Here is a 9,136-nt window from a genome sequence, read left to right as displayed (position 1 = left end):
CCTTCAGAACTTAGTTCCAACCTGCCCTACCTCTTCCCTTACATCATGGTCTCTGTTTCTCTGTCACACAGCCAGCATTTGTGCTTTTCCATCAGGTGCTCCTTCGTGCTGTGGCATCCTCTACCACCCCGTCCCATTTCCACCTTCCTCCTGCTCGTATTTCTGTTTTCTTCCTATGGTTACTGACTCTGTTCATACCACTAAATGATCTTCCACTTCCCTTTCTCATCCCTCCCCACCTCCATGTCCTAGGGACATGTGACCACAAGCTGTAGCTACAGGTTTCGCCAGGACTGCCTCATGTTCTCCATTATCATACAGGGGTGATGCAAGCCTTCCTCAAGGCTGCATGTGGCTGAGAAGGACTGCTCTGAACCATGGTGGTGACAAAGGTCTTTTTGCAGGGCTTGACTTGAGGTTAACTTCTGTTTATCTCTGCACAGCTGATACCAGTTGACACTGCCTGCCACATAGGCACAGACGAAGAGGTTACTCCAGAGCATTGCAGTTGGTGTCTGTACAAGCCAACTTGAGTTCAAAGACCTAAGGGCTGGAATGGAACCAACCTCTGTGGTAAGAGACTATTGCCGTTAGATTAACAGGGCCAGACTCCCTTTGCATGTAGTAAAAAAAAGAAGAGGAATGGATTTGGAACCATGTAGTTAACTTTCTTTGAGTAGAGGAATAAAAGGATGGCTGTTCTGGGTTTGGGTTTTCTCCCTTTCAATATGCTCTGTTGGGCAGCACTCCTCTTTCTTATTTACTGTTCCAAGTATGTATTATTTCTCACCCTGGGAAACTAGCTTCCCATACTTCTTGATTTAGAAGTCAGAGAACTGGCTACAGAAAGCAATTGAACAGTTCATCCATGTCTTTCTCAGTGAGGGTAAAAGTTTCAGCCAGCTAAAACATGGGAATAAATGTGTGGAAGAGTTGCTACGCCTGGCAGGGTTAGAAGGAGGATTATTTAAAATTGATTTTGTCCATACCCCTTGGTTTTGTTACATTTCCTGTACTGACAGATAAGGATCTTATTAAAAACTGAACTTGCTACAGTATTGATTTGAGTCAGTTATAAGACATTTCTAAAGACAGTTACGTCAATAAAAATCAGTGTTAGCTGATACACTTACGAAAGCGAATGATTCCCGGTAACTTTTCTTTATGGCAGTGCTTGATACTAACCATAGAAATCTGCAGGATTGCTGTACCTTGGGCAGGGATATCCTACTTCAGTGAAATACTGGACCATGTCTCTAGCTGTTCCAGAATAGACAGTGACTCCAGAAGTCATTAGAAGAACTAAATCAAACAGTTGGAAGATATCTGATCGGGGCTGATGAAGTGAAAGAAGAACTAATCTGTTTCCTCTGGCCAGTCTGGATAATGTTATCACGAGGTTATGTGCAGTAAAACTGTCCAGTCCAGATGTGGGTTCATCAAGTATGAGTATTCCTGCCAAAGACAATTAAGTTTAGCTGTGGAAAGCAGCATGTTTGATTTGGAAAATATATTCTAGGTGAAATGGTGCTAGTGCATGAAATCTCACTGATATGTTCTTTTTTTTTTTTAAAGTCCAAAGTATTTTTCATACCAGCATCACATAATATTCAACAATGGCAATTTCTCTCCCTATCTTACTGAGCATGATGACCAAAAGTAAGTATTTTAAATCTTATCTTGCTCCCACTGGAAACAAGATTTTTTTTTTTTTTTCTAATTGGGATGCAGATTAATATTCCTTATTAATTTTAATTCTTCTCTGCAGTTTTTGCACTTTGCCTCTACAAATGTCAGGTACATGAATATTAATTAATACAATAGTATTAGTTTTGTACCCTGCCTACTGAAATATTTTAACCTAATTGCTCAATATTTAAACCTCTTGCATTATTCATATGTAAATACTCACACAGTAGTAATTTAGATAGCTCCACCTCCCCGTCTGTGCTTTATTTTGCACTTGTTTGCACATACGTATGAAAAGATATGCATGTGTTTGGATTTTGGTTTTGTTTGCTTATTTTGCTATTGGTTGTTACAAACTTGAAAGGGCTTTATTATTTTGCATTGTTTGTGTTATTATAGAACTTAATGGCCTCAATCAGTACAAGGCAATGTCTGTACACAGACGTGGTTTCTGTGCCGAGAGGTGTAATGCGTATTTGAAATGTAAAGAAAGCTTTGTTTATTTTTTCCTAGAACTAATTATTTTTTTTACTTTAGTACCAGCACATCTAATCCCAAGTGTCATTTCTTACAGAAAAAGACTTCTGCTTGCCCCATAATTATAAAAGTATAACTTTATACATGAAAAAATTCTCAGATCCATTTTCCAGTGGAAGAGCTGATGAGAAATCTCACTCAACAAGAGGCTCAGCCAAGTTTATTAGTGCTGTTGGTGTATGGAAGAGCAGATAGATGGTGATTCACTCCTGCAAAATCAGCTGCAGATTTAGCCTCATGTTTTGCTTCTGGTGAAGACAATGGAAATTTCTCGTTCACCTGTGACATGAGCCAGCCACATCAGTGAGCAGCATGAGACCACAATGGCTGACTATACAGCCAAGAAAATGACCTTCCCTGTTAACATTGCACATGCAAATGGACTGGGTTGGAGGAAAGGAAAACAATCCTGATGTTATAATATGCCAGGAGCCTTCCAAAGTAACTTGTGGCACGAGGTCAGATAAAAAACAAACCTCATAGAGATATGCACAACCCATAGCACTGCTGTGAGGGTGACTTCAGGCAACTGTCAGTAGTTGGTGTGATGGTGGTTTTAGAGAGTGGTGGGTGAAGGCTTCTGGGGGCCTCTGCCTGGCTCTGTCACCGTTTTTGCATTGGCAAAGGTGACAGAAGTGAAAGCGGGTTGGCTGCTGAAGCACTCAATTTACAGAATTATTGCTGTAATAATTACCGTATTATCTGTGATCAACCCTGATTTCCATCTAAGTAAATGGACCAGCACCCAGTCACTGCGTCTAACTTTGCTATGGAGAGGTAACCTCTGGCAGAGGGTGGTGGAAGACCTGTTAAGTGTCCTGAGTATGAACTCCTCAAGCTGCCCCAGGGGCAACTGTGTGTATGACTGTTCCCTGAAAGTTCCTATCTTCACTTACTGCCCTATTTTCCCCAGTGGTCTGTGGTGGGCACAAAGAAGGCGTCAGGGTTTTGCTCACCTGGGTTCCAGAGCAGCTGCACACCGATGCTCACCCTTCGCCTCTCGCCTCCCGAAACGCCGCGGAGATATTGGTTCCCTACCCTGGTGTTTGCGCACTGACGCAAGCGTAGTTCTGCTATAACATCTTCCACCTGGGGGAAACCAAAGGGTAACAGAGATAAAGCAAGAGTTTATTTGCACATTCGTGCATAGGTAGAGATGAAAACACAATTAATGTGGTTAAATTCTTCTGGATATTTCAGTGCTATCTGATCAAGAGAGAGTTGAAAACAAGTCTTTATTTCAGAGATAACATTAAAAAAGGCTCAGTGATCAGCAATTTAGTTCTTCTTTCAGCCTCTCTAATGCTTTCTCTAGATTGTCATTTTTTATGAGCTTTGGAACAATTGCTGGTTTCTATCTTGGAAGAAGAAAAAGGTTTATAATTCATAATCTACATAAAAAAATACCAGATTAGCTGCTCTGACTCCAAACACACAGGATCTCTTGGATAATTCCTGTCAGACACATTTTTGACAACTTTATTTTTTTCTAACAGCTTAATTACCCTTTTTTTCCTTTGTGAGTCTGAAAAAAACTTTGGAAGGCGCAGTTTGGCAACGAACAATAGTGTTTCTCTGACAGTCAGGTGGGGAAGCAGTCGGTCATCCTGCCGCACGTGTGCTATGCATTTCTTAACAAGCTGGGGAGTGCTGGGTTTGTTATTGATCATGATTTGACCAGACTTGATTTTGCCTCCATGATCCCGGCAGGTTATCACATCAAGCAAGGATGTCTTTCCACCAGCTAAAAAGATCAAAATTGAAAATTAAATTAATTTCCAAGTTGTCATTTTGAAAAATGATTTAGTCTCAGAGGGTGGACAGAAGTTTTCATTCCTTAACATCTTTTCCCCAACCCTTCCTGAAGCTTTTCCAAAGCCAAAAAGCCAGAATGGTTTTGAAAGATAATCCTGACTACAAGTTTATGTTCAGGAAGTCTCTCTCCTCTGGAATGGAGTACGTGGCTTTAACCTTTGTCATGTCTTAGCAGAATTGGGTAGCTGGGCATTGAGTACTGCAACGTGAACTCAAGAAGTGAGATCTCTGTCTTCTTGTTACCTCTTTCACTTTTTAAACATAGGTAAAAGGTGGTATCCTGCTCTGGCTGCAGGATCACCTAGTTCCAACCCCCCTGCCATCAGCAGCAACACCTTCCACTAGACCAGGTTGCTCAAAGCCTCATCCAACCTGGCCTTGAACACTTCCAGGGAGGCGGCATCCACAACTTCTCTGGGCAACCTGTTCCAGTGTCTCACCACCCTCACAGGAAATAATTTCTTCCTAATATCTAATCTAAACCCACCCTCTTCCAGTTTAAAGCCATTTCCCCTTGTTCTGTCACTCCCTGCCCTTGAAAAAAGTCCCTCCCCAGCTTTCTTCTAGGCCTCTTCAGGTACTGGAAAGCCACTGCAAGGTCTCCCTGGAGCCTTCTCTTCTCCAGGCTGAACAGCCCCAACTCTCTCAGCCTGTCCTCATATGAGAGGTGCTCCAGCCCTCAGATCATCCTTGTGGCCTCCTCTGGACTCGTTTTAACAGGTCCATATCTTTCTTATTTTGGGGGCTCCAGAACTGGACGCAGCACTCCAGGTAGGGTCTTACGAGAGTGGAGTAGAGGGGGAGAATCACCTCCCTGGACCTGCTGGCCACACTTCTCTTGATGCAGCCCAGGATATGGTTATTGGCCTTCTGGGCTGTGAGCATGCATTGCCAGTTCATGTTGAGCTTCTCATCCAAGCTTCTTGCTTGGCAAGAGCTTGCTTTGTGGAGGGAATTGTGAATTCAGAAGCAGCAGATGGAACAGCTGAATGACTAAGGCACTGAATGATTATACAGACAATAAGTATCTTAATCATTATTGAAATAAACATTATTGTGACTTAAGAGAAAAAGTCATTTAAATAATTAAGAAAAGCTGGCTCGAGGTAAGAAAAATAAAACAATGGAAACAAAATCTGATTTGGAATTAAATAGCAGATGAATTTTTCCTTTTTGCTGTATGATACTGTATGTAAACACACAGAGCTCTCTTATGATTAGATGTCATTTATTTCTAGTCTCCCTGTTGAAAGATTAACTCCACACTTGTTTCTTAATATATACATTTTAAAAAAGAAACCCATCCATCTGTAAACTACATATTGCTCTATTTAAGACTGACATATTGATTGCCATTGACAATGTGAAACCCATCAGCAGTGTAATACATTTTACTAAGGCATTTGATGAAATAGATGATAAACAGCTTTTAGAAATAGTTAGACTAGTTTGCTGAAAGGGATTTGAGCTCAGTGTATGTTACCTTACAAAGGTGCTATATCTATATCTCAATATGTTATTTCATCACAAGCTTTTCTTTTTATTATTGGGAATCCATAAGGTACAACTTCAGTTACATTGAGAATATATCCTTAAGAAAAAATTCCCATGGCAATGGGGAAGAAAAATCTCTTTTGAGAAATAAAGTTAAAACTTCTTTGGCAAATATGCTTTGCCTTTCTTTGAGAGAGAGCATCTTCACTGAATCACTGAGCTAACCTGATGTAAGAGTCTAGTGGAGACACAGCATGAAGGTTTTTACCTCCAAAGTATGGGTACTTTTTACATCAGTTTAAGAGGTCACTTGTCTACTTCTTACGCCCCTAGATAAGCTTAGGCTCAACTAACCACATGGAGTAAAGGCTATCTCTCCTCACCTTGGAGAAGATTAAAACAGTCCCACCAAGAAATGAAAGAAAAAAAAAGATGTAAGAAAGCAGAGACCCATTTTAAAACTGATCACAGGAGGAACTGTCTTTTCTTCTCCATAAGTTTCTGTTAATTAATCCAAATGCATTATTTTATCCTGCTAGAATAGCTTCAGTCTGAAGGGAATTCCTGCTTACGGCTATGCACGTTGCCACTGATCTTTTTTACAGGGTCTGGCCTCAGTTGTCTGCTATGTTCCTGAATAATGTCTGCAACTGGCCTGTTTTGAATCTGAGCCATGAAGCTGATTCATGTCCAGCAGAGCTGGGACTGCAGGCCACAGTTATAACAATATCCCACTACACCTCAGGAAACAAATAGCAAATGTTTCATAACCATAAAAAAATTGGTTATGAAAATAAATTTTAAAATTCCTCCCACCCTTTACCATTTTTTGTTTCCTCATATGTTTTAAAAGAATGAATTTAAGTGACACCTTTCCAGTAGTTCTTTCTCAGCTAGATTTTGCCATTCAGAATACTGCAGAGTATTTGCTTTTGTCTGTGTACGTTTTATCTGAGAGCTGGTCAAATCACAAAATTTGGTTGCACATACCAGTGCTTCCTATAATAGCTAGCATCTGGCCACTTCGAACTTTGAAGTTCAGATTCTGGATTATTGACACGTGAGAATGGGGATCCGATTTCCGGGTCCATGGCATTTTCATCTGCGCAAGGCTTTCATACCAGGGAATCTGGGATGCCATGTTAACCTAAAAAAGGAAGAAAAGTCCCTTAAATTAAAACAATAAACTTGGTAACTTGTTCCTATTGTTTGGGGGGTTTTTTAAATTTTTATACGCAATTTGAAATTACACAAAACTGAAAACTGTGAAGTCTACTTCAGATGTCATGGTGGCACAAAGAGAGATGAAAAATTCCACTGGTTCCCTGAAATCTTCCCTGCATTTGTGATCTTCTCCCTGTCCCCTTCCATATGCTCATTCTTGCCAAGCAAGGGCTCCCAACATTCCCAGCTGAACAAAAAGTCCTTCTGCCCCAGCCCTCAGAGGAATAATTTGTCTCAAGACTGAGAAAAAAAACAGAGCCTAGAGACAAAGATATATTTACAATGGAGAGTTTAGCATGCTGTCAATATTGTGGCCAGGAGCATGGTTCTCCTAACACCTCTGTGCATTTGACTTTGCAATGGTTGCATGAATCAGTGTTGTGAACTTCAACTTTGTTTGCTTTTAAAGTGGCTTGCACATAGACATGGGTGTTGCTGGATATGCTCCTTGCTGAAGGGGAGTATTTAAAGTACAACTTTTACCTGGTAGTTGAGTTCTTTGACCTCGAGAACGTTTGATTTTCCGCTGTATGTGAAATACAGGCTGTTATCTTCTTCAGAGCAAAAAATAGTGTCCTGGGCCTTTGTCTGGAAAAGTGATTAGGTTAATTACAATACCTAAAGTCCTGTTAAAATTTTAGTTCAGAAAAGGCAAAGCAGAAAAGGAAATGTATTTTATGGGATATAACAGTATTGTTGAAGAGTTACTGTAGTGCTAAAGTCAGAAGGGTTGAAACGAGTTATCTGTTAATCAGTGTGGAATGTACTTTGTTCTAGCGGTGTGTGTGAGGGCAAAACATACGGTGCTATGCTCTTCTATTTACTTTCAGTTTAAATGGTTTAAACTTTCAGTTTTTCACTTTCAAAACAGAGATAATTGTCATGCCACCATAAAGAGATTGGGCTCTATTTCTATTTTTGAGGAAAAAATGTACTTAAATGGTGCATATTGAAATTCATAAGTTATGGCAGCTAAAAATTAAGGTTCACTGGAAGTTATGCTTGTTATTGAATTCCACAGGGACTCGTTAACTTGGAGGCTTTATGAACAAGTAGGTGTGTGACCACAAGTACAGTCTCCTTTTCTCCTGTCTTTCAAATTCACAGTTTGTCAACTGAAACTTGGTGTTCTAAGATGTAAGTTAAAATAACAGTTTCTATGTAGCTTGGTCAACCTTTTGCATATAGCTGCAATTGAGAAGTCTTTGCTGGGACAGCTTTCTGGCTTAGGATTTGATTCTGTGTGCACGCCTGTAGTTTTTACTCCAGGCAGCCATATCTTGTGCCTTTCCTACGAGTCAGACCCATTCCTAGCCAAAGCAAACGTACCTGTTCCCTGTGCAGTGGACCCTATCCATGCCCGTGATATCTTTGGCAGATGGTGACCACAGTCTTTGTGTGTACTTTGTACCCTCACAGCAAATGAGGCTAATTGATCTTTTCAGTCTAGATACAGAGTGGAAAGGACCATGATACCAAGCAGCCTGAAAAGCCACCTTAACGCCCTCCCAGCTGCCCCCCGCTACCAAAACACTCTGTACTCTGGCTTGTGTTGAACTTAATTTAAAAAAAAAACAACAGGTGGTCCCCAGCAAATGTGGGGAGATGGTTTTACAGCCTGAGGCATGTCCTGGGAAAGCCATTCCAGGCCATGCTCAGGGACCCTCTGCTCCATCCGCATATTTGAAGATCCCTTCCCTGAGCCCCACCACTGTGGCGTCTGAGTGCAGCTTGCGTGGCATCGGCCTCGTCCCCAGTGTGCCCTTGTGGGGGTGAGGATGCTCTCTGCTCCCTGTTTCAGAGCTGGATGGAGGAGGAAAGGGCTCACTGCCTGAGAAAGCGCGGTTGGATGGGAGGCCACCCCCTCTCCCAGCTCCCGGGAAAGTGCTGCGGCTGTGTGATGCTCGAGCCCATCGGGTCCCTCCCCACAGATCTCACTCACCGCCGAGCCCTCGCATGCCACCTGGCTCCAGCCGGTACCGTCCAGAGAGACATTTTCAGTGACTTCCTTCATGTTGTCAGTGGAAGGTCCCGCTCCCTGCAGTGGTTTGACTATTGTCTCTTTGAAAGCTGTGGAAATCCTTCTCTTGGTTTTGAGCTCAGCCCTTTCCAGGCGCCTTCACCGCAGCACCATTTCTCCTGGCGTGTTGCGTCTCTGCAGCTGGCGTGACCCTGTGGGCAGGGAAATACCCCCCTCCTCTGGGACAGTAACAGCTCGGGCTAAAGGTACATCAGATAGCGGCTTCAGCTAATCGCCTGTCAGTTGTTCTCAGGGAAGAGAAGGAACTGAGACCCCCTCCATTTTCTTTTAGACACTTCCCTGGGAGGCGAGCGCCGGGGCAGCCATCTGCCCTGACCCAGGGACAGCGGGGAGCTG

General features: G+C 42.2%; 1 protein-coding gene across 2 annotated transcripts in view; it reads right to left on the bottom strand.

Moving 5' to 3' along the window:
- ABCG8 (ATP binding cassette subfamily G member 8) overlaps positions 1–8,773 on the bottom strand; it is a 14,103-nt gene extending 5,330 nt beyond the window's left edge. The window contains exons 1-6 of one of the 2 annotated variants that reach the window (XM_029085955.1): positions 8,702–8,773; positions 7,243–7,347; positions 6,526–6,682; positions 3,732–3,970; positions 3,183–3,315; positions 1,186–1,455 (exon numbers count right to left, since the gene is read on the bottom strand). In XM_029085955.1, the coding sequence (XP_028941788.1) occupies positions 1,186–1,455; positions 3,183–3,315; positions 3,732–3,970; positions 6,526–6,682; positions 7,243–7,347; positions 8,702–8,773 (976 nt within the window). The remainder of the gene's footprint in view (positions 1–1,185; positions 1,456–3,182; positions 3,316–3,731; positions 3,971–6,525; positions 6,683–7,242; positions 7,348–8,701) is intronic. The other variant, XM_010172155.1, reaches the window with a different exon arrangement.
- Between the last annotated feature and the right edge of the window lie 363 nt (positions 8,774–9,136).

Source organism: Antrostomus carolinensis, unplaced genomic scaffold (assembly GCF_000700745.2).
Source record: "Antrostomus carolinensis isolate BGI_N321 unplaced genomic scaffold, ASM70074v2 scaffold9730, whole genome shotgun sequence".
NCBI lineage: Eukaryota > Metazoa > Chordata > Aves > Caprimulgiformes > Caprimulgidae > Antrostomus > Antrostomus carolinensis.
This window is presented reverse-complemented; position numbering and strand designations above follow the sequence as displayed.